We start from the raw sequence: 26962 nt of genomic DNA on the forward strand, positions 1-26962 counted from the left end.
ACCAGGGTGGCATAGAACAATAAAAAAAGCTGAAGTAGCAAAAAGCTAAGGAATCTCTGCTTTAAAGGCTTTCGGAGATCCCTGCTTAGTAAATAGGGATTTTTCCAAACAGTTGTCTATGGATGTCCTCTCTTTTAGGGGAGTGTCATGCAGGCGCCTTGGAACAAACAGAAATAGGGCAGAAGGGTCTCTCCAACCAAGGAAGCGTCTGAGAATGTATGGAGCAGAGTTGCTGTGCTGGCATCAAAAAAGCTCACTTGTCCACCTTCGCAGTTGAGAGAGATGCGGATCCTCGTGGGCTCCTCAGTCAGGACCAGGTCAGAGCGTGTTGACGGAGACTTGGCTGAGTATTTCCCTCCCCATCTCCGAAACTCCCAGAACATGATCTGCGCATCAACATCTGTTAAGTTCATTGGCTTACTGGCAACCCCTACACCCCAATCTTCTCTATCTCCTACCATAACTTCCCAGAAATGTCTTCCTGTGGAGAACTTCTGACAGCCAAGGACACAAGGCACAAATACAAATCTCACAGGGTCTGGGAGAAAACATTGTCCTTTAACTGGCTCAACTCCTTTGACACTTTTCCGATCTTCAGAGACTTCAAGGCGGTCAAGATGGGCTGTGTCTGGATCCAGAGTTACATTCACTGTAAGGGGGAAGGGAGAGAAGGAAAAGAACAAGAGCTTCAGCTGCAGGCCTGGTTTGTGTCTTCACCCCCAAGAGTTTAACCCTCTTGTGTGAATGGAGTTCAGCTTCCAAACACCCCCCCCCCCCAGGACTGGAAGACTCATTGTTTTTTTAAACAACACCTAAGCATTGCCTGGTCAAGAGTCCTCCAACTTTGGCAACTGTAAGACTTGTAGACTTCAACAAACAGAATTCCAATGGCTGATGGGGCTGCTATTGTCCAGGTCCCTCTGCTCCCTTTTCTCCAAGCACTCGGGCTCTCCCACACTCTTAGTCCCATCCTCTGTTAACTGCCGGCCTGTTCAGCGCACCTCTGGCCTTCTCCTTCCATTCACTTAGGTTGCCTTCGCCATCTTCCAGTCCATCTGCTTCCCCTTCAGCTGCCACTAAGCTGCACACCTTCAGGATACGTTGACTACCTGTACAGCTTTTGGCTCCTCCCCTCAGCTCTTCGTCTCTTGGCTCCACTGGTCAATTCCCCTAGTCTCTAGTCTCCCATGTGGCCGCCACTCTGCTGATTACCGTCCAGCTTTGCCATCCTGGATGGGAAATTCTGGGAACTGAAGTCCACAAGTCTCACAATGGCCAAGTCCTTCAAACATTTCATAGCGCTCCACCTCTTCCAGAGGATCAGGCAGAGCAAGAGGCTGCCATGTTTCAATTCTGAACTGGTAAAAGTCAGAAGGATCCCCCAGAGGTAACTTAGGACACATGATGGGATGTGAGGAGGCTCCGTCTTTTTCTCTACGAGCATCAGGGTATCATAGGGATGTACAAAAGGGGAGGATCTTATACAGGAAACCTCTGCTTTCACCAGTCTGATGGCCCACAGAGTGGAGGCAACCCTGATGCTCCAACTTTGCTATTTGCTTTGACCCAAAGGACCTAATTTCTGCTCCCAAAGACCTGGTCTCTCACCAACTTATAGTCAGGCAGTAAAATCAAGAGGATGTTATTAGCTTGGTAGGAATTCAAGATTCCTTTCACTCCCAGGTCATATTTTCCCATTTGTCCAGGTATTTCATTCTACACCAAGATTGGCTTCATTTTGTTAGATTACCGTATTTTTCAGAGTATAAGACACACCGGAGTATAAGACACAGCTTAGTTTTTGGGGAGGAAAATAGGGGAAAAAATCTGCCTACCAGGTATTCATCTGGCTATCGTCCTTAGTCTGGTCAGCTTCAGCACATTAGTTTGCTGGTTTTTTATCCTCTGCTTGGGGATAAAAAACAGCTTCTAAGGCACAGCTGAGAGGAAGCAGCAATGAGAAAAGCAGGCAAAGCTTCACTCGGCTGGTACCTGGTTAGGGCAGAAAAAAGCTTCTAAAGAACAGCTGAGAGTCGGAGCAAAGCAGGGAGACTGCTTCACTCAGGGAGTTGAGGGAGCAGGCAAAGCTGGGAAGATTGCTTGCTAGTGCTTCATTAGTGCCTCGGTGGAGCTGAAAAAAGCTTCCTAAAAGCTACATACGGAGTATAAAATGCACCCACATTTTCAGCCTCTTTTAGGGGGGGAAAGGTTCGTCTTACACTCCAAAAAATATGCTATCTATAGAACGGAACGGAGCAGAGTAGGAGTAGAGGAGTAAAACAGAACAGAACAGAACAGAACAACAGCTTTATTTGGCCAAATGTGATCAGTCACACAAGGAATTTTTCTCCACTGCATTAGCTAATATTGTACATATAAATGGCAAGTAATAGTTCATAAATCATATAATTATTAAAGTTTACTGGACCACCATAGTCTTATATAGTGATTAATCCAATATTTTTCTTTTTGATCTATTATGTTTCTCTTCACGTTACTGCATCAGAGCTAAAAATAGCAAGGAATTCCAATTCCTATAACTCATATTTACCTTCCTGTAGTTGAAGTCCACTTTCCAGAGTATCTGGGGAAGAAAAGGGAGGAATTCAGCATCTCATCCCTGGAATTGGAGCAACAGAAGGGCCTCCCTCAGATTCCCTGGTTTGCTTTCCTTGGCCTCAGATCAGGAAATAAGGAATAGGGAAAGCTACAAGCCAGAATGTCATTGGTGGCTATATATATTCCATCAGGTATAAATATATTCTACTATATATGCACCTCCGTGATGCAGCGGACTAAAGTGCTATTAAGTGCTAGCACTTAGCTGCCAGTTGCCTGCAACTAGTGCAAGTTCGAATCTCACCAGGCTCAAGGTTGACTCAGCCTTCCATCCTTTCGAGGTAGGTAAATTGAGGACCCGGATTGTGGCGGCAATAAGCCAACTTTGTATAGAACAACACCGCGGGGGGGGGGGGAAAGCCCTAATAAGCAGGTATATACAAAAAAGTATGCAGGCTATTGCTATAATGCATTGTAAGCCACCCTGAGTCTACAGAGAAGGGCGGCATATAAATTGGACTAATAAATAATAAAAATAAATGAATAAATTCCATATACAGATAGTCCTCAATTTACAACTATTTTTTTTTAGTGACGTTATAGCAGCACTGACAAAAGAGCTTTATGATCGGTTCTCACACTTATGACTGTTGCAGCCTCCCCAGTCCCGTGATCAAAATTCGGGCACTTGAGAACCAGCTTGTATTTACGATGGTTGCAGCATCCCATGATTCTGGGATTGTCCTCTTCAACCTTCCTGGGGAGCTTCTGACATTCAAAGTCAATGGGGGAATCCAAATTCATTTATCAACCACGATTCACTTAAGTGCCGTCATTTTCTGAATAAATATGGCAAAAAAGTTCGTAAAATGGGGCACTACTCACTTAACAACTGCCTTGCTTAGCAACAGAAATTTTCTGCTCAACTGAGGTCGTAAGTCAAGAACTACCTGCATATATTCCATTATACTTAGTGGAAACTTATTCTGCTTCCCCAGTGAACAGTGCATTTGGGTTTGGGCTAGAAAGACTACAGGTAGTCTCCATTTACAATCCTAACTGAGACACTGATCCTGAAATTGATTCCTCTTTGATCCATGTGACACTGACCTAGAAGCTCTCTTGGATGCTCAAAATGTCATCCAGTGTAAAACCCCAGCGGCTGTTTTTTACCTCTCAGTTTTTTCATGGCCCTTTTCAGAAGCACAGTCATATCACTGTAATCCCAGATTGTCCACTTTGGCTCTAGAAGTAAATCCACCGGATTCTCATATGTTTCCTTAGCCTGGTACCTGGCAAGACAAAATAACAGAATAACAGAGTTGGAAGGGACCTTGGAGGTCATCTACTCCAGCATCCCCCCCAACAACCCAAGCAGGAGACCCCACATTGTTTCTGACAGATGGCAGTCCGGCCTCTTCTTGAAAACTTCCAGTGATGAAGCTCCCACTACTTCTGGAGGGAAGCTGTTTCATTGGTTGATTGTCCTCAGTCAGAAAATTTCTCCTTATTTCTAAGTTGAATCTCTCCTTGATCAGTTTACATCCATTATTCCTTGCCTGGCCTTCAGGTGCTTTGGAAAACAGATTGACCCCCTTCTCTCTGTGACAGACCCTCAAATATTGGAACACTCTCTCCAGAATGTGTGCATTGGGCTGTTCGACGCCTTGTATTTATGTGGTGCCTGGTTGTGTATGGCTTTTAGTTGTTAAGTGGGGTGTTGATGGACAGCTATTAAGTCATTGATTGTCATTGTCTTGTGTTGCCCTGTCCTCAGATCCTAAGTACCTGGTAAGATGGTGGGAAATCAGCACTCCTGTTGACTGACAAGGGCCCTGTTTCCCAGGCTTCAGTCATTTCTCTGGCTAGCTATTCAAATATAGGCACCATGTGCGACTCAGTGAATCCTGATCCAGAACTGCACTCATCTACCTTCATCAACTTAAACAAGAGATCTAGTAGAGGCAACTAAGTTCCAGTTTTGGGCTCCGTACTCTTCAAAATACTTGTGAATCTCTTGGCCAAAACAATGGATTTGTCAGAGTTTGCAGCAATCCAACCAGCACACAAGTAAATAATTCAGCAGGATTCATTTATAGAAGAAACTTCTTTATATACAATAATATAGAGCATGATGCATGTATACAATACCCATGCAGTAGAAGCCAGGACCAGAATAACCAGAACTCAGAAACACAGAAGCTATATTGCAAGGACAAAGTAACTCTTATGTATATACAGATCAGTAAAGCTAAGCCCCGCCCAGGCTCCGAGCCAACTCCCATGACTCACAATAGATCCTGTTTGTTAGTCACCAAACAGTTCCATTGGCTGTCTTGTTGTTATGGCTATACCAGCTCATAATTTCTTATACACTGACAGGATTGTATCTGACCAAATGACTGATGACTAATATGGGTGAGGTAAATAAACAATTAGAAGATGGATATAACACTCAAACTGATATTCATAGATTAAACCAGTGGTTCCCAAAGTGGGCGGGATGAATTAGGGGACGCTAAGAGGCAATGGGGGCAGCAGGGGGGTGCTAAGAGGCAACGGGGGTTCACAACCCAAAGCTCAGATCATCAGACTAGCTGGCCAGTGCACGTGTGTGCATCAGAAACTGAAAGTGTGTTTCCCGGGGCGCGCATGCCACTGGGCAGCTCCTCTTACCACGCGTGTGAGGCTGAACTTTTGGATGCTCTCTTATTGCTCTCCTTGCTTGCTATTGGTCACTGGTTGCCCGAACCACTCGACCCAGGCCCAGCTGCTCTGCTCCTCGCCCGCTTGACTGCTGTTGCCTTCCTAACTTTTGATAAGTTGCAGGTGGGCTGCCGCGGATGGGGGGAGGGGCTGGGGGGCAGCATGCCTGGCTGGCTGCTGCCACCAGTGACGTGCTGCCCAGGAAGGAGGAGGGCTGTGGGGGAGGGGGGAGGCCTGGGCAGGACAGCAGTCCTGGCTGGTTGCCGCCAGTGCCATGCTGCCCAGGATCAAGGTAAGCTGCCCCGCGGGGTGGGGTGGGGGGCAGGCCTGACTGGCTGGCTGCATACTAGCCATTCTGGGAAGGCCTCTGGTGACATCAGGGTTGGCAACAAAGCTCCCGATTTCACTAAATGCCTCTTTCTTACCGTGGGAAGGGGATTGGCTGTGGTGCAAAGCGTCAGCAGCTTTTGCGCTGCCACCTGCAGCACTTGCTTGGAGCTGGTTTGGGAAGAGAAAAAACGCAGCCAAATTAGGCGGGACACCCCCCCCCACCCACCCAGATCCCTCCAAACTGGTCACCCTTCGGTAGCCTCCCCACTGAACTACGCGACCCAACAGTGATCACCCACCCAAACGGAGCCCGCTCTTCCGAGCGCCCACTCTTTCTTGCAGCGAATGAACTGGGAGCGCGAAAAGCATTTCCCGCTTCTCTACCTGCATACTGTTACTGGCTCTCCACCCTCCCCCCCAAGACCAACAAGACGCTGCTACCTGGGGCCACCAGCCGCTACCTGTGTGCAGAGCCGGTAACAGAATGCAGGTAGAAGAGAAGCAGGAAAGCTTTTCAGCAGGGAGGCTACTAAAGGGAGACCCGTTTGGAGGGATCTGGGGGGGGGGGTGTCTTGCCTAATTCGGCTGCGTTTTTCCCCTTTCCAAACCAGCTCCAAGCAAACGCTGCAGGTGGCGGCGCAAGAACTTTTGAAGTTTGCCCACCGCAGCCCATCCCTGTACAACGGTAAGAAAGAGGCATTTGGAGAAATCGGGAGCTTTGCCACAGACCCCGATATCACCAGAGGCCTTCCCGGAGTGGCTAGTATGCGGCCAGCCAGGCCTGCCACCCCCTGCCGAGGATCCAGGTGGGCTGCTGTGGGAGGGGCTGTTGCCGCTGTCGTTGCCATATCGATGTATACATATTATGTTTTAATTGGCTGGACACTGCCCCGAGTCCTTCAGGAGAAGGGCGGTTAGAAATTAAATTATAAAGAAATAAAGAAATAAGTATTCAACACTGGTCTCAGAAATCTTTGAGAATCTGCAGAGGTGAAGACATTCGGTGGCCATCAGTCATTACTTTAATGATGAACTCAAAGAGATCAAGCATGACATTGCTTATTTATCAGAACTGTTTGCAAAGTTCAATGAAGGGAATTTGCAGTTGTAAGAAAATGAGGTCAATCTTATTAAGGCCAAATCTGTCATCTCTACGTTTATTTCAAAGTTAACTCTATTCAAGCGCAATATAGGCCATCGCGAGCTATACCAATTTCCGAGCTTGTCCGAGCTAGAAGAGAAAGGTGGGATACAAGATGATGATCTGCAAGTTTTTTGTGACCATTTGGACATGCTGCATGAAGATACGTCTGAGCAATATCAGGATCTTCTTTTGATGGAAATTCCAGATTGGGTGATAAATCCATTTTCAGATAATGAGGAAGATGGGGTAGTGGAGGATCAACTAATAGAGTTGCAAAATGACATTGAGCTGAAGCGAAAGTTTAAGAAATCGTACCAAGAGTTTTGATTACAGAAGGAAATTTCTGATCGCTATCCTGCACTATGGACAGTGGTTAAGAAGCTCCTTGTTTCATTTCCAACATCATATTTGGTGGAACGTGGTTTCAGTGTGGTCATCCAACTTCTCTCCAAGCAGAGAAATCGAGTCCAGATTACTGATCGTGGTGATTTAAGACTCCTGCTAAGTGGCTTAAAACCAGACATTGGGAAACTGGAATCACTTCATCAAGCCCATCCATCACATTAAGAATTTACTGAACAGTGAAGTAGTTACTAAATTTTACTGAGTTTCCTAAGTAAGTAGTTGCTAAGGTTCTTGATAAATGATTATCAGACTTTGAAAACCTGGTATCACTGGATCATGTTCAACAATTTTGTTGAATTAACAAAAGATTTTTCAATTGGATTTTGAATAAATGTGCAATTAATTGTTACAGTTTTGTATTTTACTGTTACTGTCTTCCTTAGTGGGTCGTGCAAACCGCTATTCCAAACAATGCTATTTATACGGGGTGGCTCTCAAAAAACTGACTTACAACCATTTTCCCACTTAACATGTGTCACAGTGTCCCTGTAATCACAATTCGGGTGCTTGGCAACCGATGTGTATTTATGATAGTTGCATTACTTGGAACAGCTTACATCCTACAATGATACTTTTAAAACTATCAAACATCTGTCTCTTCTTGGGAAGGACTCACTAAGTGGATAAAAAGGCAAATTCAGTCTAAACCTCTGGCTGAGTGTGCAACCAACATAATAATTGATCATATCAAATATTGCTAATTATATTGTGTTGAGGTTGTCTGAACAAATATCTAAAAAGCCCTGAAATACAGTATGAAATACTGCTAAATACAAACAGAACTTTCCAAAATAGGAAAACTGCTGGAGGAGCTGCTGATCTCTGAGACTGTAAAGAAAAGGGTGGATTTACTTACTTCTTCAAGATGCTTCCAATGTCCTAAAAAATAAATAGACAAAGCACTGAAAGGAGCCATTTCCTAGGCAGAAAATTAAATTCTTACAGTCACAAAATAAATGAGTGTCTGGACAACCATACACTAACAGACATATAAAATACTTCCATTTTTTTAAAAAAAATCCATTGCTCTTTCCCCCCCTCTTTTAGAGTGGTATTGTTTTTACTTTCTTGTCTAAGAAAAATTAGACCCAGACTGAATCCAACACAATTACCGAAGATATATATTTATATATAAAACATGATAGCAAAAAGAAAAGACTATTTGAAAAACAAGAAAATGCATCAATAGGATTAAAAAAAAAAACCTGCATTTATGCTTCCAGAATGAAGGCACTTGGGAAAATCCAGGTGATTATAATACTTTGGAGAAGGTGATCAGTGTTGGGTTTTTCCTTGGCCTGGAGATTAAGGGGAGGGGGAGACCCTACAAAGAATACCCACCACCACATCCTCCAATATAGGATAGGAACCCTAAGCAGGCATTCTTAAAATTGTGAAGAATATATAGACAATTGACCAGAACTTTGAATTCCTGCTTTTTCTGAATTACATTATGTATCTGTAATATTAGCCATTACAGGTAGTCCCTGACTAAATAGTTCATTTAGTGACCGTTCGAAGTTACCACGGCACTGAAAAAAATTATTTATGATCATTTTTCACACTTAAGGCTTTTGCAGAAAAAGAGGATACAGAATACTATAAAATTTGGTATAGATGGTATGAGTGGTTGGAGGAAAGGAAAAATGAAGAAGAAAAATAAGGGGGAGATCAAGAAATGTCCAAAAATAATGGGGAAAATGGGTAAAATACAATTTAGTGATTGAAATGAAAAAGAGAAATATATTGTAAATGAAATGATGGGGACAGATAGTAATTTGGAATAAAATGAAGTAAAATTTGTGGAAATAGTAAATAATAAGGAAGGACCACTATGAAAAAGCTGTAAAAAGAGTCTTGTATATAAGTGTTGTATGTCTTGTATTGTTTTACTGTGTTATAAATAAATAAACTTTAAAAAAAAAAAGACTCTTGCAGCATCCCCATGGTCACATGATCAAAATTCAGCCACTTGGCAACCGATTCATATTTATGATGGTTGCAGCGTCCTGGGGTCATGTGATCACCATTAGTGACCTTCTGACAAGCAAAGTCAATGCAGAAGCTGGATTCATTTAACAAACGTGTTATTAATTTAACCACTGGAGAGATTCACTTAACAACAGTGGCAAGAAAGGTCGTAAAATGGTGCAAAATTCACTTAACAACTGTTTCACTCAGCTACAGAAATTTCAAGTCCAAGTGTGCTGATATGTCAAGGACTACCTGTAGTCTTCATACCTTCCAGTTTCTTTTCCATGGAAAGAGTCAAAAAGTTTACTAAATGAAGAGTTGAAAAAAAGATTTTCAACTTGGTCGAATGCAACCAGAATGCTACATGCAGACATGGACATATATATCAATCCCCACAAGAGAAAAATGGATGGAAAAAGTGGAGCTAGAAAAAATGAAAAAATTGACTGCTTTAATTGGATATAACCTGTTGTTTCTAAACTGCTGCTTCTTGGAAGCTGCTTCTAAACTTTGTGCTCGAGATAGAAAAATATGAATTCTTGATGCTTGGTTTTACTTATTAGACTAATCTGTTTCTATAGACATGGCTAATACTTACTAAATATGCAAAATTAAAACGTTGAGGCTGTAATTTTATTTTGTATTTTACTGTGCAGAAAAAAAGTTGAGAGACCTTTTTTTCTTTTTCCTTTATCCTACACATCTTTCCCACTCTTTTCCTTCTCCATTTCCCTATTTTCTTTATTTCCATTGGTACTTTTCACTATTATAATTTTGATTAAATTTATGAAAGAAAAAAAAAGGAAAGGGTCAAAAAGAGTATTCTGTGGACGGGCTAAAGAATGCAGAGAGGAGCAATGAATATGGTAAGAGGCCAGGAAGTCAAACCATACAATGAATGGCTAAGGGAACTCAGTATGCTTAGCCTAAGGAAGAAAAGGCTTATGGGAGACACAACAGCCATCGTCCAACACTTGAAGGGCTCTCATAGGGAAAAAGGATGGAAGCTCACCTGGAGATGCAAGCTAAAATAAGGAAGAATTTCCTGACAGTGAGAAGTATTTATCAGTGGAACAGCCTGCCTCCCTGAGTTTTGTGTGCTCCATCACTGGAGGATTCCAATAATAGTTTGGACAACCATTTTTGGGGGATGGTTATGACGTCTCCTGCCTTGAGTAGAAGATTGGACCAGAAGACCTCCAAGGTCCCTTCCAGCCCTAGGATTCTGTGATCTGAACTTCCTGACTGACCTGTAAGAGTTTGCTGGCTGGCTGATGAAGCTTCTCTTCTACCTCCTGGATGAGATGGTCAAGAGAGCCCAGTTCCTCCATGTGCTTGGCCAAACCCTTCTCCTTTCTTGCCATAATATCCTTCTCCATTTCTTCCATTTGAGTCAATAGAAGCTTCTCCTGTCCTTCTAACCAGAATTGTAGCTTTCTGAATTCAGCCACCACATTTTTTTTCTCTTTTTCAATGAGGTCCTAGAACAAGAAAGACAAAAGACATACTTTACTTTTATTTTAATTGTTATAATAATTAAACAGATTCCTTGAAGAATCCAGAAATGAGGTGGGAGAATATCCGAAGGAGACAAAAAACCCATTTGAGTCAGGAGACAGAAAAATGTTTGAGTTCACAATTTTTTCAATAGGATAAAATATGGTTTGCATTAATTTATTAAACAAAACAAACCCATTATATAAAACACAGCTCATGGGATAGGGGCACTTAACCCAACTGTGACTCATTCTCCTGGGAATTTTGAAAACTGAATATGCAAAAAAGAAAAAGTATTTAATTATACATATTTTGACAGCCGCTAGAATTTCCTTTGCCCAGTATTGGAAAGAAAAACAAATACCACCTCAAGAATATTGGAAAAATATTGGAGTGCGCCGAAATGAACAAATTGACTTTAGAAATTAATGACAGAGAAGATTCGGAATTTTATAGCGTGTGGGACATGTGGTACGAATGGATGGGGAAAAGAAATAAAGAAGGAAATAGAGATTAAATATTAACTAATTAACAAAATCTATATGAATAGTATTATATTTAGCCTTAGAGAGTTGAGTACTATTATTTTGAAGTGTTTTGAAATTAAATTTAGCTTTAAGAAACAATATCAAATGAAAGACAAGTAATAATGCATGTAGATGTACATATGTATATAATTGCACCAATGAACCGAAAATGTACCGATTGTATCACTATATGTTATAATAAAATCAAATTAAAAAAAAAAAAAGGGATAGGGGCACTTAACCCAACTGTGACTCATTCAGTCAATGGTGACTGTCGAGATCCCCTCGACACCCCAACTTGTAATGGTGACTGCGGATCCTGATACTATAAAGGATACCTGGCTTCAGCGGCGAGGGGCCTGTGGGGGGTGGTTTGGGGATTCATATTCACGCTAGTGGTGGGGGTGATAGATGTAATGATAGGCGGTTGGTCACGCTGCGGCCGGGAGAGGCATTATGTTTCTGACGCCCTTCTGCCTTGCTGCCAGACACCGGAATTGGAGAGGTTGCTGATTCGCGCATGGGTGGTAGCTGCGATACCCAGAAGGGCGTGTTAACAGGCTGTAATTGCCGGCACGCTTATTTAAACGGCGTTGGAAGGCCGCCGTTCCCAACGCTGACTTTGTGTATCTTCGCATTGAATGTCAGAATTGCCACTGGTAGTGCTGGAGATTGCCTGGATTAAACGATTGCAGCAACTGAGACCTGGCTGTAGCGTATTTCTTTCCGACACACCCGGACACGCAGCGCAAGCTGATAGTGACATCTTAGTCCCCAGGTTAAGAACAAGTTCTGTGCCCTAACACCGTCTTTAACTTTAACCAGTGAGATGGTTCTGCCCCAGGCGCCTGATGGAACCCGAAAGGTTCCTGATGGAGCTTGGGTCATTTCCCGCCTCCTTAACCCACGATTCCTCCGAAGCCCTAGTGGCGGCCTGGGAACAGGCTGCGGTAGGGGCCCTGGATTGAATCGTGCCTATGCAGCCTCTGATCCGACGCAGATCCCGGGTGACTCTATGGTTCACCGTGGAGCTCAGGGAAATGAAGCATCGGAAAAGACGCCTGGAAGGTGGTTGGAGGTCCTCCCGATCTGAATCTGATCGAACATAGTTAATAACCTATATTAGGTCTTATCTTGTGGTGATGAAAGCGGCGAAACGACAATATTTCGCCGCTCTCATTGCATCTGCAGAAAACCGCCCAGCCGCCCTGTTTAGGGTGACCTGCTCCCTCCTTAACCTTGGAGCGAGGGAGGACCCCTTGCAGGAGCGAGGGAGGACCCCTTGCAGGAGCGAGGGAGGACCACTTGCAGGGCCGAGCTGAGGATTTTGCACAGTTTCTGCAAGATAAAATCACTCAGATCCGGACCAGGTTGGACTCTGACTGGGCAGAGTCCACTAAGGAGACCGGGCCTAGTCTTGGTGGGGACACCTGGGTTGAGTTTGAGCCTGTTTCGTTGGATGAAGTGGACAGGATTATGGGTCGGCTGGGGGCGTCCATGTGTGCATTGGACCCGTGTCCCTCCTGGCTTGTTTCTGCAGCCAGAGAGGTGACCGGAGACTGGATCAAGGCTGTTGTTAACGCCTTGCTGAGGGAGGGATTTGTCCCCGCTGCACTCAAAGAGGCGGTGGTTCGACCCCTCCTTAAGAAGCCCAACCTGGACCCGGACTCCCTTAACAACTATCGTCCAGTCTCCAACCTCCGCTTTTTAGCGAAGGTTGTTGCGACCGTGGTGGCACAGCAATTCCCTCATTTCCTGGAAGAAACAGACTACCTGGACTCTTACCAATCTGGTTTCAGGTGCGGTCACAGCACGGAAACGGCATTGGTTGCCCTAGTGAATGATTTCTGGCGGGCCCGTGATGGGGGTTGTTCCTCCATCCTGGTCCTTCTTGACCTCTCAACGGCTTTTGATACCATCGACCATGGTATCCTACTGCAGCGACTCGGGGGGTTGGGGATAGGAGGCACTGTGTTGCAGTGGTTCTCCTCCTACCTCTCGGGCCGCTCACAGTTTGTATCGGCGGGGGGTCAGAGATCCTCCCAGAGGCCCCTCACTTGTGGGGTGACTAAGGGATCAGTTCTCTCCCCCCTGCTTCTTAACATCTATATGAAGCCGCTGGGTGAGATCATTCGTGGTTTTGGGGTGAGGTATCACCAATATGCGGATGATACCCAGCTTTATGTCTCCACCCTGGGCCACCCTGGGGATGCCCTTTCCATGATGTCCCGTTGTCTGGAGGCAGTGCGGGCTTGGATGGGAAGGAACAGGCTCAGACTTCCTTCCAAGACTGAGTGGCTGTGGATGCCGGCATCTCAAGATCTAGAGGTACCATCTTTAGTGATCGGAGGGGAGATTCTTACCCCCTCCAACAGGGTTCGCAATCTGGGTGTCCTCCTGGATTCTTGGCTGTCCCTGGATGATCATCTGATGGCCGTAACCAGGGGGGCTTTCACACAAGTGCGTCTTGTGCATCAATTGCGCCCTTTCCTAGACCGAGATGCCCTCGCCACGGTCACTCATACCCTTGTTACTTCTCGGTTGGACTACTGGAATGCCCTCTGCATGGGGCTGCCCTTGGGATGCATCTGGAGGCTCCAGCTAGTCCAGAATGCGGCCGCGCGGGCAGTTACGGGGGCTCCTCATTACTCCCGTGTTACACCTCTCCTGCGCGAGCTGCACTGGCTGCCAGTTGCTCTCCGGGTCCGTTTCAAGGTGCTGGTGCTTACCTATAAAGCCCTACATGGCTTAGGCCCGGGGTACTTACGGGACCATCTTCTGCCTTCCTCCCACCATCCTGTGCGCTCCCACAGAGCAGGCGTCCTCAAGGTGCCGTCGGCCAAACAATGTCGGCTAGCGGCCCCCAGGGGGAGAGCTTTCTCTGTTGGAGCGCCAACCCTCTGGAATGGTCTGCCCACCGAGCTCAGGATAGCCCCCGACCTCCTCTCCTTTCCCCGCGAACTGAAGGTGTGGCTGTTCCAACAATAATCTGATCGTGAGGTTGTACAATGCTATAATATTAAATTGTTTTTAATGGGGGTTTTAATTTGAATTTGAATTAACACTGTGATTTGTATTGTTGATTGCTGTATGTAAGCCGCCCTGAGTCCTTCGGGAGAATGGCGGCATATAAATCACAATAATAAATAAATAAATAAATAAATAAACTTGAATTTCATTTAAGTCAGAACTTGTACTAAAACACAGGCTGCCTATTATCAAAGATGGCAGATGGTGTTTTCCTTCCTATTAGCTCAGAAGCTCCTCACTGTTGGATCAATACTTACAAGCATCTTCTGCACTGTTTGTTCTGTGTCTCTCTTGTATGTAGCTATTTTTTCTTTCTCCTCCTTCTGAGCCTTCAGGCAATCCTCAACCTTGATCTGAAAAATACAACTTTTCAGTTTCTTTTCTGTAAAGAATTACATCGGAGGGAAGACCCAGTTAGAAGATATATGCAATCGTTATAAATACATGGCAGTTGGCAAGTGTCCAAATTTTGATCATGTGACCACAGAATGCTCCAATGATCATAAGGGTGAAAAACATTATGTCACTTTCTTCATTGTCGTCGTAACTTTGAACAGTCACTAAACGAATGGTTTTAAGTCAAGGACTACACGTAATGGCATTAAAGTGAGCTGCCTGAGTCTGCTGGTTGCAGTCATCCTAGAAGCATCACTGAGAAATGAACGTTTGGCCTGATCCAGCAGGAGTGTTTTTCGGGGTCTGCACTCAAGACTTAGGAGGAATGACAATTTCGCTCTACAGTGTTAAGTTGGGTGAATGAGGACGCAGCAAGCCGGAGTAGTGAGTGACAACAGCTCTTTATTATATGGTGAGAACCCAGCGACTGACCCAGGGAGCCAGCTCCCTTTATATACCTTGCAGCTGTGGTGGTCAGCCAATCAGCTGATGGTCAGTTAATTCAAACTTCCCGCCTAGAAAACCTATTTACATAACACTCCTCCCCTCGCAGAAGTCACTTAGGTGTTATTTGCATACAAAGTCTCTCAGGTGACTAGGGCGTGTACGTATCCTAGTCGACCTGCGCAATTCAGTCAGAGGGGCGGCGTCAAGCAGGTCGGAGGGACTCCCTGTTTTTCCCTGCTCCGCCAATGGAACCTCCGAGACTTCTTCGCGGGTGGCGACTTCCCCGGTGGGCCGGACCTCTGCGATTGGGCAGCGCTGGATGCCAGAATCGTCAGCTAAGTCCTCCGCTCTGGCCGGGCTTGATGTAGTTTGTGGTTCTGATTGGTAGTCAGGGATCGGTTCGTCGAATCTTTCCTCGGCGTCTGCGGCTACTCGTTTCCTCAGTTGATCAATGTGTCTGTGCCAAACTCTCCCGTCCCCCATGTCTACCCTGTACGATTTGGGCCCCGTAATTTCTGTAATTGTTCCTGCCTCCCAGGGTGGGCCCCTCCCATAGTTCCTGGCATGCACTGGAGTTCCTATGGCAAATTCTCTGAGTTTCCTCTTCCCCCCCCTTAAAAACCTCTGGGGAGTAGTTGGGGTTGAGCCTATCCAGCACCCCTCGGAGTTTCCTTCCCATTAAGAGTTCTGCCGGGCTTCGGCCTGTGGCTGTACAAGGTGTGGAGTGTTGCGCCGTTAGGAATTTGTCTACCCTTTCTTGCCAGTCCCCTGGGCCTAGCTGTGAGAGGGCTTCCTTGGCCGATATCACAAATCTCCCAGCCTGACCATTACTAGCTGGATGAAATGGGGCCGAAAGGACATGTCTGATCCCTAGGTCCGCTAAGTACCCCTCGCCGTGTCGCCGTGAACTGTGGCCCGTTGTCCGAAACTAGGATATCCGGTAGCCCATGGGTGGTGAATAACTGTCTGAGCTCCCTGATAACTGCGTCAGTGGTAGTGGCCTTCATTAACTTAACCTCCAGCCACTTGGAAAATGCATCTACGATGACCATGAAGATCAATCCGTGAAACGGGCTGGCAAAATCTATGTGGATCCTAGACCAGGGTCCCTGGGGTCTTTCCCACTCCCTTCCTGGTGCTGTCGGCGGATCTGGCCTAGACTCTTGGCAGGGCTGGCATTTCCCCACCCACTCGGTAATGTCTACATCCATATTGGGCCACCAGACGTAGCTCCTGGCTAGCCTCTTCATCCGAACAATCCCAGGATGCCCCTCATGCAACAACATTAACACTTTCTCCCTTAGGCACAAGGGAATAACGACCCGATCGCCCCATAGCAGACACCCCCCTTGCATAGTTAGTTTGTCCTGTTTGTTCGCGAACTGTTTAAATTCCCCACTCCCAATCCTTTCCGGCCACCCCCTCATGACCCAACTTGTGACCATCCGGATCACGTGGTCCTTGGTTGAAGCTCCCGCCACTTCTGCTGATGTAATGGGTCCCGAGTCTAGTACATCTATCAGCAGAATGGGAATGCCGGGTGTGGGATCCTCTAAGTTGCCGGGTAATGGGCATCGGCTGAGTGTGTCCGCGTTGCCCATGTCCGCCCCTGGTTGATGTACCAGGCGATAATGAGTATACCGCGAGGAAGATGGCCCAGCATGTCATCCTGGGCGATAGGGCTGCCGGTGTTGGTCAGTCTCCCGCAAGGAGACCCAGGAGCAGTCGATGGTCGGTGATCAGATCAAAGTCCCTCCCGAATAGGTACTCGTGGAACTTTTTTACTCCCGAGACGGCGGCCAGGGCCTCCTTGTCAAGCTGGCTGTAATTCCTCTCGGCACTTGACAGAGTTCGGGAGTAGTAGGCGATGGGCGCCTCTAGGCCATTCGGGAGTCTATGGCTCAGGACGGCTCCCACCCCGAACGGAGACATGTCACAAGTTAAAACAAGGGAAAGCGTGGAGTTGTACTGTATTAGAAAACTCTCAGCTGACAGCAATTTTTTAATTCCCGCGAATGCTTTGTCTTCGGCCTTCCCCCATTTCCAAATGGATTTCTTGGCTAACAGTCTATGTAAGGGTTCAGCCACTGTTGCCTTGTCCTTTAAAAAGATCGCATAGAAATTTAACAGTCCCAGGAACGCTTGTAGTTCCGCCTTGTCCTTGGGGGTGGGTGCCTCTTGGATTGCCCTGATTTTGCTTTCTGTGGGCTGTATGCTGGTGCCATCTACTCTGTACCCCAGGAACTCCACTGAAGGGACCGTGATCATGCATTTGTTGCGCTTGACCCTGAGTCCCGTGTCTCTGAACTTCTTTAGGACCTTCCTCAGCCTCCCCCCTAGCTGCTGCTCATCTTCAGTGGTGATGAGCACATCATCGAAATAGGGGACCACCCTGGGGATCCCTTGTAGTAGCCGCTCCATGGTACCTTGAAAAAGTCCGGGGGCTATGCTAACTCCAAACTGCAGGTGGGTACATTTGAAAGCCCCTCTGTGAGTTACGATAGTCTGTGCTTCCGCGGTAGCACCATCTACCGGCAGTTGCTGGTATGCCTGCACAAGATCAAGTTTTGCGAAGATCTTGCCGGGACCCAGGGAATGCAGTAAATGGTGGACAATGGGCACCGGATAAGCGCTTTGTTGCAGGGCCTTATTTATTGTGCACTTATAGTCAGCGCATATGCACACTGACCCGTCCGGTTTTACTGGCGTTACGATTGGGGTCTCCCACTTGGCATGGTCGATTGGCACAAGCACCCCTTGTTTGATTAATTTGTCCAGCTCGACATCAATTTTGGGTTTGGGGCGAACGGTACCCTCATTGGCTTTAAATGAATAGGGGCAACGTTGGGGTTGAGGTTGAACGAAATGGGGGTCCCCACATATTTGCCAAGCCGTTCGTCAAAAACGTCCTGGAACTCTTGCATCAGGTCGTCCTTCAGGGTGCTTCGTATGTTCCTTACTCCAGTGAATCCCATGCCCAGGGCTCGAAACCAGTCCATGCCCAGGAGGCTCGGGAGCTTGCCGCTAACAATGGTGAGGGGCAGTTTCTCAGTAAACTCCCCATATTTCACTTGGAACTCGTCTCTACCTTCGACTGGGATGCGATTGCCCAGGTAGTCTTTCAGCCTGCGTCATTGTGGCTGGAGTTGTTGCTTGTGTACGTTGGGGATGGCTTTCTTCAGATTGGCCCACGACATGATGGATATGGGGGATCCCGTGTCGATCTCCATCTGGCACTCACGTCCCTCAATCTCGACCGTGGTGTAGGGTTTCTCCCCCGGATAGGTGCAGGTCTGCCTGATGCGAATGTTGTAGGCCCCGGCATCTTTGAATTTCGCGCCCTTCCAGCTTCCGCCATCTTTGTTGGGCCGCTGGCGCGGCGCTGCCTCAGATTGTCCGGGTTGGCCTCGTGGTCTGTAGATTTGGGCTGACTTGGATCTGCAGACTCGAGCGATGTGACCCTTTTTTTTGTAGGAACGGCAGATTGTGTCCCTGAACTTACAGCTCTGTCGGGGATGAGGTCCTCCGCAGCTGGCACACCTGTCTCTGGCTTCCCTCTGGTCCATCCTGGACTGCTCAGTGCGGTAGACCTCCTCTTCAGACTCCCTCTCGCTCTCGGTGCTTACGGCTTCCCGGTGCACGGTCGCTGAGCTCTGCACTGTCCTGCCGTGAATGGTGCCTTGTAGTCTCTCGGCCTTTATGGACGACTCTTGGGCTCTCGCTTCGTCCAGGGCAATGTGCAGGGTCAGGTTTGACCTCGCGAATAGTCTCTGTTGTAGTCGGCTGTCCCTCACTCCACAAATTAGTTGCTCTAGGAGCATTTCATCCAGGTCTCGGTACTTGCACTGGTTTGCGGCCTTACGCAGGGCAGCGACATACTCGCTGATCGATTCGCCATCCTGCTGCAGCCTCTGCCGGAACTCGTACCTCTGACGTACTTCGATGGCGTTGGGGCATAGTGGTCTTTCGGCAGGGTCTGTAGTGTCGACCAGGAAATGTTGTGGACCGAATTCAGCTCCGACAATGCTTCGGCCGTGTCGAATACCCGAAGTCCACAGTGGCTCAGGAATAGGGTCTTCTTTTGAACGTCCGGTAGCCCTTGCAGGTCGTTGGCCACCATGAAACACTCGAACCGGGACAAGTAGAATCCCCACTTTTCCTCCTTGGGCTTGAAAGGCGCTGGCGGTGTGTAGGCAGACATCGTCTCGTGATTCTCCTGTGCTCTGCTTGCTCGCCTGGCTGGATTCAGGATGCGGTCGCTCCGTGTCTCTCTTGGAACGTGGTCTCAGCTCTTTCTCGATTGTGGTCAGCCAATCAGCTGATGGTCAGTTAATTCAAACTTCCCGCCTAGAAAACCTATTTACATAACATAGAGCAAATGTGGAAAGGGAGCTGGCAAAGGGAGCCTATTTCGCCCTACAGGCAATTTCCATTGCTAAGCAAGACAGTTAAGTGATGTTCTTGCTGCAGTTGTTTTTTTAAAAAAATAATATTTATTAAATTTTCAAACATTAAAATATACAGTACAAAAAATAGAAAAGAAAAAAAATAAAAATCTATAACACACAACAAAAACAAACAAAAACAAACACATCAAAACCTAAGCACTAGTAACAGCTTTTCTATATCAGTATCTCTATCCTAATTAACTTCCATATACAAATTCTACTTCTATCTGTCTTAACTTACATCCTTATCCAAGTTACAATATCTTCTATTCACAATTCAGTTTCGTAACAAAATATCATTTATATTTTAGATTTACTCCAGCCAGGAATACCATCTATTCCAAATTAAATAGTACTTGGTGTCTTCCCTTTTCTTAATTTCCATAGATAATCTGTCCATTTCTGCGCAGTCATAAATTTTTTAAATTATAAATTGGTCTGGAGGGGATTTCCGGTTGTTTCCAATTTTGTGTTATGGCAAGTCTACATGCAGTTAGTATGTGTAATGTGATATATTGTAAATTTTTTTCCATTTTCCCTTCTTAAATATCGAGGAGGAATAGTTCCGGTTTTCTTTCTATCTTCCACCCAATTATCTCTTCCAGCCATTTTTTTATCTTCCACCAAAATTTCCTAATCTTAGGGCAGGTCCACCTCATGTGGTAGAAGGTCCCTCGGCTATGGCCGTACCTCCAACAATCCGGGGACCTGCTTTGAAAACATCCTTGCCAATCTCGCTTGTTTTACTCGCTTGTGGTAAAACATCTTATAAAGATTCTCCTTGTAAGCAGCTGACATTGTTAGTTTTTAGTTTCTCTCCCATAATTTATCCCATTGAGCCAAATGAATGTTATAGCCAAAATTTCTTGCCCAGCTAATCATTGTTTCCTTCACGGTTTCTTCTTCCATTTTAAATTTTAACAGAAAATTATACATTTTTGTGGTCATTTTTTCTCCTGGTCCTAATAATATCTTATCCAATTCCAATTGTTTTCCGTGTATACCATATTGTTCCCTGTCTTTTTTATATTTTGTCTTAATTTGCAAATATGGCCACCAGTCAATTTTTATTCCTTGTTTTTTTAAATCCTGTTCTGTTTTTTAAAAATGTCCAAGGTCTTGCTGCAGTTGTTAAGTGAATCACTGCAGTTGTTCACTTAGTAACACAGTTGTGAAGTGATTCTGGCTTCCCAATTGACTTTGCTTGTAAGAAGGTCACTAAACGAATAGTTGTAATTCAAAGACTATGGTAAATCTGTCTTCAGAAAAATTTCAGCCACAGAGGATAAAGCAGGAGGTGAAGGTCTCAGGTTGGAATTAGGGAAGTTTGTTAAAGGAATGACAGAGGCAGAAAGTTGCAGAGGAGTGTAATAAGACCAGTAACCAATGGGGGGACACATAGACATCAACGTTGGAAACTTCTTGCTTATTATAATAATAAAACACACAGCTCTTTTGATAAGAAAGCTTATTAGCACAAATACGCAATGCATGAGGAATGTGAATAAAGTAGGCCAGGACAAGAAATCAAAAGAAACTCCTGTCGGACTTCCAGTGGCTCCGCGGCACCAAAAGACACTCCCTTGCAAGTGCCAGCCCCAGGACTCCGTTAGAGCTGCTAGAACAGTGAAAATCAGCTGTCTAGTGGCTTGAAAACTTTCCCCCTGGGAGAAGGGGGGATAGAGAGCTGACGGGTGTGGGTAGAGCTCTCCAAAAGCCCCAGGTTCTTTTTAAATCTGGGGCTTAAAGGGTGAGAGCTCCCCAGGAAGCCCGTCATTGCTCTGGACCTGGGACGCTTCTGCTTCAAGCAGAACCAGACGTCGCGACCACCCCAGCAACACAATTTTAAAGAAAAAAAAATTTTGGACTTGAAAGCTGGCAGAGCAAATACAGGAGAAACGAAAATTGCAAGTACTAAACTTTAACTCCGAAAAATCTATCACTTCCCTCTGAATTTCTATGGGAGAAAGGGAAAGTAAGATGGCGTTTGACTCTAACGGGGCGTGGAGAAATGAAAGTTAGATACAAAGTACTATGTGGTGTTGAAAGCCCCTGCTTAAAAGAAGAGGACTTTATTCTAAGAGGAGAAGGATTTAAAAATTATTTCTAAAAAAAAAAAAAAAAGACTTGTACCACTTAAGGATTGGAATAATTGACTTAGTTGTTGGAAAAGTATAAAAGGAAAAGTTTTATTGGGGGGGGGAAATGGCTGGCTTTTCTGAAAGTGATGAAGGCTCACAAATGCTGACTGTGGATCTTTTTGAAGAAATTTTAGAATCATTTACCTCCACGTTAGTGGAAAGAATTGAAGGGTTTTTCAAGAAGGATTTTACTCAAATCCCAAACAAAGATATAAGTGAAGATACTGTATCGGTATTTCAGTTGCTGAATGAGGAGGCGGAAGAAAAAACCCAGTTTATTGTGCCTTTGGAAAATGAAATGGAGGTTCTTCAAATTAAGAAGGAAAGGCAGAGAGGCTTGAAGGAGTGTAACCAGGAAATATTGAGAGACATTCCTCCAAAGGCTTTGATACAGACAAATGGAAAATTGTCAGGAGGCGTTGGGATTCTTTATACAAAAAGGAAGATTCGAAGTGAAACTTTACAACTTTTTTACAAAAATGGACTCCCAATCGCAGTTAAAGAGGTGTTTTTATTGAAAGGAATTACTTTGCAAAGAGAACAGGATTGTGGCAGAGGAATAAGACTGAAGAAGAAAGAAAGAAAGAAGAAAGTTCGCAAAAAAGTCAGGAAAAAATGGAGAAGGGAAAATTACAATCCTCTTTGTTGGGGAGGATAGTAATAGTGAAAAGGAATGATTAAATCTGTATTTAAAGATAAAGATAAAGTTATATTACGTATTGTTATGTTTGAATATTGTGGATGAGAAAGTTATGGACAGTGTAGATCATTCAATATAAGTTTATGGGTTAGAAGAAGGATATTAATTAAACCTTTATATTTTGTTTTAAATTACATTAATACTATATTAAATAATGCTTTGTTGAAGAATAAATATAAACTAGTGGGGTTCCGTCGCTGTCAGACGGTCCCTTGGGACCGCCAGCCCCGTCGCCCGTAAAGAGCCGCCTTTACATCTGAAAGGCGGCTCGAAAAACTCCATTTCCATAAGGAAATGTGAGATAGAGCAGGCGAGGGCAGGTAGAGCCCTCTGCGAAGTCCCCAGAGTTTTTCTTTTACTCTTGGGGACGAAGCAGGATGAGGCTCCCTATTTTCTTCGCCGCTGCTCCGGGCTTCGGGAGACCTCTGCCTTTTGCAGAGCCAGGCGACGAGACCAAGCCTTTCAACGAAAATCAACAGATTGTTTAATTAAAGAGGATGAGATTTGGACTTGGGACCCTAAATTGCAAGTATTCTTAACGATTTTATAAGCGATCTTAAGTGAAGGAAAAAAAAGTTTAAAATGGCGACCGCTGAGGCTTGAGAAGAAGAAAGCCGAAAGCTAAAGTCCTTCCGTAACAAGCTACAAAGTAGTGGAATAAACAGTGCTGGCTAGAATCTAGAAGAAAAATTTCTATTTTAAGTTTCTTTTTTCTTGGAGATTTGATATTGATCTTGTTTGGAAAGAAGCTCTCTTTCTTTAAAAAGAGTTTGTCTGTGTGGCAGGATGGCGTTAAAGCTAATAAAGCCTGACAAACAAGCAGCGGGGGGGGGGGGTTCCCCCATTTACAATTATGTGAACAAGTTTCGAGCTTACAGACTCAGAAGAATGGCTTTAATTTAAAAGAATTTGTCCTGGAGGAAATGGCAAGACATCACGAGACTGTGAACCAGAATCTTGAAAAATTTAGGCAGGAAATTAAAGAATTTATACAACTAAAGTATGATAATTTGCAATGAAAGATTGTAACAGTAACTAATGCTTTTTCAGAAATAGTTATAAAGATGGATACAAATATCAAGTTATTAGAGTCTAAAATGGAGGAAGTTGATGATAAGATTTATAATTTGGATAATAAAATACAAAGAATTGAAAATGATTTGATAAATATTCAAGACAATAGTTTAGAAGTAAAGTCTAAAAAGGAAGCTGGTCACGAGACTTACAATGCAGAAGATATAAAGCAAGGGATTGAAAAAGAAGTTACAATGATGCAATACAGGCTCACGGAATTTGCAGTTAGAATGAGAGGGTTACAGGAAAATAATAGAGATGATTTAAGAAAAATATCTGCTGAAGTTCTGGCCGGGATTTTAAAGGTTCATCCTGAGGAGGTATTTTGTAAGATTGACAAGGCCTATAGAGTAAATTCTTGGATTGCAAAGCAAAGGCAATTGCCTAGAGATGTGGTGATTTACTTTACAGATAAAGAAATAAGAAATGATATTGTGCAAAAATCCTTTAATTCTACTCTACAACTGTATGGAAGAAAGATTTGGATATATAAAGAGTTGCCGCCCAAGATGTTAAAAGACAGAAAGAAATTTGGATTTTTGGTGACTGAGCTAAAGAAACAAAACATCTCATTCAGGTGGATGTTCCAGTTGGCATAATATTGAGATATCAAGGAGAAAGATATCAACTAAATACTGTTGAAAAAGTGGAAGAATTTTATTACAAGGTTCTCAAAATGGGTTCAACATCTTCATGTATAATATATGAGTGGAATAAAGAAAAGCAAAATCAACAAGAGATAGAAATTCAGGATAAGCAGAAGGAGGTGGAAGTAATGGAAAAACAACAAGTTACAGAGGTCTTTGTAGATGAGCCGCTTCTGGATTCTCCTTTAGAGGTCTCAGCTGGACTATTTATAAATACAAGAGAGGCGGCTCTGGATTCTAATGTGATGACTTATCAAGTTACAGACCAGCATGGAAATCAATCAGTTGATATACAATTTATAGAACCAGAATGGAGATTTAAGCCACAAAAGCAAAACCAACAAGATCAAGTTATAGATCAGCATGAAAACCAAACAGTTGATATACAATTTATAGAAAGGAAATCAGGATGGAGATCTAACCCACAAAAAGTCAAGAAAAGAAGAAGCAGGTCTCACAAAAACAAAAACTTTTAAACTAAACAACAGTGTAATGCCAGTTATCTAAGAGATGATTGAATATATGAAAAGATAGCTGAGGCAAAGTATTGGTTTATATTATCTTGAGGAGAGTGACAGACCTCTGCAGTGCTGTACTTTTGGGATGTGAAAAGGGCCTTAAACTGAATGGATTGGAACTATCTTTTTTGGATTCTTTGATAAATGTACTATGTTTATGCTGAGCTACAAGGCAAGAGAGTTATGGGATTGGGGCACGCAGAAGATCTGGTTGTTACCTTATTACGGTGGTTGGAATTAATAATTTAGATGAAAGACACTACTATAGACACCATATGGAATACAAATATAAAGTCACCCGGGTGGTTGTTTTTTTTTTTTATGAAGATATTTGCTATTGATGGGGGCAGATGGTAATTGAAGATACTGAACATACTGTTGGAATTAGGATGTGATGTTACCCTAACATGGGTGATGGAGTTAACAATCCAGCTGAAAGACATTACAGAAGATATCATATGGATTACAAGCTTAAAGTCATTTTAAGGGGATTTTATTTACATAAGGGGAAATTTTTTAGTGGTGTGGGCAGAAGAATAAAGATATTAAGAATTATTAAGTATGGTAGTCCTGTAGGAAAGTGGGTGGAGACAGGTTAGCTTATTGATTGTTTAGTTTAAGAAAAGGGATATTATGTTTAGATATGAATATATGTAAAAGATTTGAGTTAAGAGATATATCTATGGGGGTGGAGGAAATGGGCAGACTATGAGTTGAATAAATGTTAAATTAGGATTTATTATATAGTTTTATAGTGGAAGGTTGCTTTGAAATGTTATATTAATATACATAAAAGATTTGATTTAAGAGATATATGTATGGGGGGGAGAAAAAGGGTAGATTATGAGTAGAAATTGCTAAACTGGGAGATATAATAATATTATTATGTTAAATTAGGAGTTATTATATAATGTTATAGTAGAATGTTATTTTGAAATGTATAGTATAAGGGGGATATAATAATATTATTAGAAAGAAAGGGTCAGCATATGGGGGATGGAGTAAGGGGATGGTAAAGTATTATATAATCTGTTATGAATTTGGGTTTTATTTTGAAAAAGCCACAGGGGGAGGGGAGGGGGAGGGGGGTTAGGGAGGAGGGGGGAAAAAGGGGAAATTTGTATTTGAAAAACTTTTTCAATAAAAAAAAATATAAACTAGTGGGGTATAAGGAAAATATAAGTGGTGCAAGGGTTGAGGGAAGGTTTTTGATAATATTTTATATAGTAGAAAATAAGATGAATAAGTTCAGGCAAAGTTATTAAGCAAGGAATGTTTCCAGTAAGATTTAATATAAGTTTATGGAGTAAAAAGTAAAAAAAAAAGGCTCTTACAATATACTTTATTTGAGATTGGTTAAAATATTTTGTCAATGTGTTAATATATGTAAGGGTTGGGGATCTGATGGTTAACTGTAATTGGGCTTTGATTGTGTAATGCTGGAAGAAAGAAGACTTGCTTATTATTGAATACTGGATAAGAACGAAGTTGGATTGATTACTTTCAAGCAATAATTGGTTTAAATAGTTATATTTAGATATGAACAAGGGGAGTTAAAGTGCAAGGGGGAGATAAATCTATAGATAGTTAGCTCAGGTTTCTTTTTTGTGTTTGTTAAATTCTATATCCTGTATTTGCTCTGGGAAGTCCAGGGGGGGTTGGGGCAGGAGGGGGGGAGGAGAGGGGGAAAACATGTGTAAAACTTTTTAAAAACTTTTTAATAATAATAAAAAGAAACTCCTGTCAAGGAACCTTAATCTTAACCCTATATTTTGAATGTTTACATCGTTCAGGGGTCTTGGCTCCTTTAGCTGCTGAGACCCTTTTACTGAAGTACGTCATTAAAAGTCCTTTGAGCCGCCTCTCCAGTCTGGTTCTAATTCGCATCTGCGCCAGGCTAAACCCAGTTTGTGGACAACAGAAAAAGTAAATTGGTCCAAGGATTGCCAGGAAGACCAAGGATCTGGATGCCCCTCCGCAGCGATTCCTCCTGGCTGATTCCTACCTGGTATTCCTGGAAAGCCTCCTCCGCTGGGATCACCGAGTGGCCCCTGTGCTCTTTGGATCGGTCACAGACCACGCAGATGAGGGTCTGGTGGTTCTTACAGAAGAGCTTGACGGGCTCCCGGTGCTTCGGGCAGAGGCTCCCTCCTTCCTCATCCCTAGGACCGCCGCATCGCCTGGCCACTTCAGCCACCCGCGCCAGCTGCCGGTTGGGGAGGAGGCTGAGGATCCCGAAGGTCTGACTGCATTTGGGACAGGAAGCCTCCAATTCCGACGTCCACCAACTGCGGGTCAGGCAGCCCCGGCAGAAGTTGTGGCCGCACTCAGGGATGAGCACGGGGTCCTGGAAAAAGCCCCGGCAGATGGAGCAGGTGAGTTCTTCCAGCAAAACAGGCAAGAACGCTTCGGCCGCCAT

General features: G+C 44.1%; 1 protein-coding gene across 1 annotated transcript; it reads right to left on the reverse strand.

The window, feature by feature from the left end:
- On the reverse strand, positions 1-26962 carry LOC139312086 (E3 ubiquitin-protein ligase TRIM39-like). Its single transcript, XM_070936609.1, has 7 exons — positions 26549-26962; positions 14430-14525; positions 10369-10599; positions 8001-8023; positions 3733-3851; positions 2552-2584; positions 1-649 (listed from the first exon to the last, which is right to left on the reverse strand). The coding sequence occupies exons 1-7, from the start codon at positions 26960-26962 to the stop codon at positions 135-137; spliced, it is 1431 nt and encodes a 476-aa protein (XP_070792710.1). The 3' UTR covers positions 1-134.

The sequence above is a fragment of the Pituophis catenifer genome, unplaced genomic scaffold (assembly GCF_029215685.1).
Source record: "Pituophis catenifer annectens isolate HBS135680 unplaced genomic scaffold, rPitCat1.0.hap2 SCAF_2, whole genome shotgun sequence".
NCBI lineage: Eukaryota > Metazoa > Chordata > Lepidosauria > Squamata > Colubridae > Pituophis > Pituophis catenifer.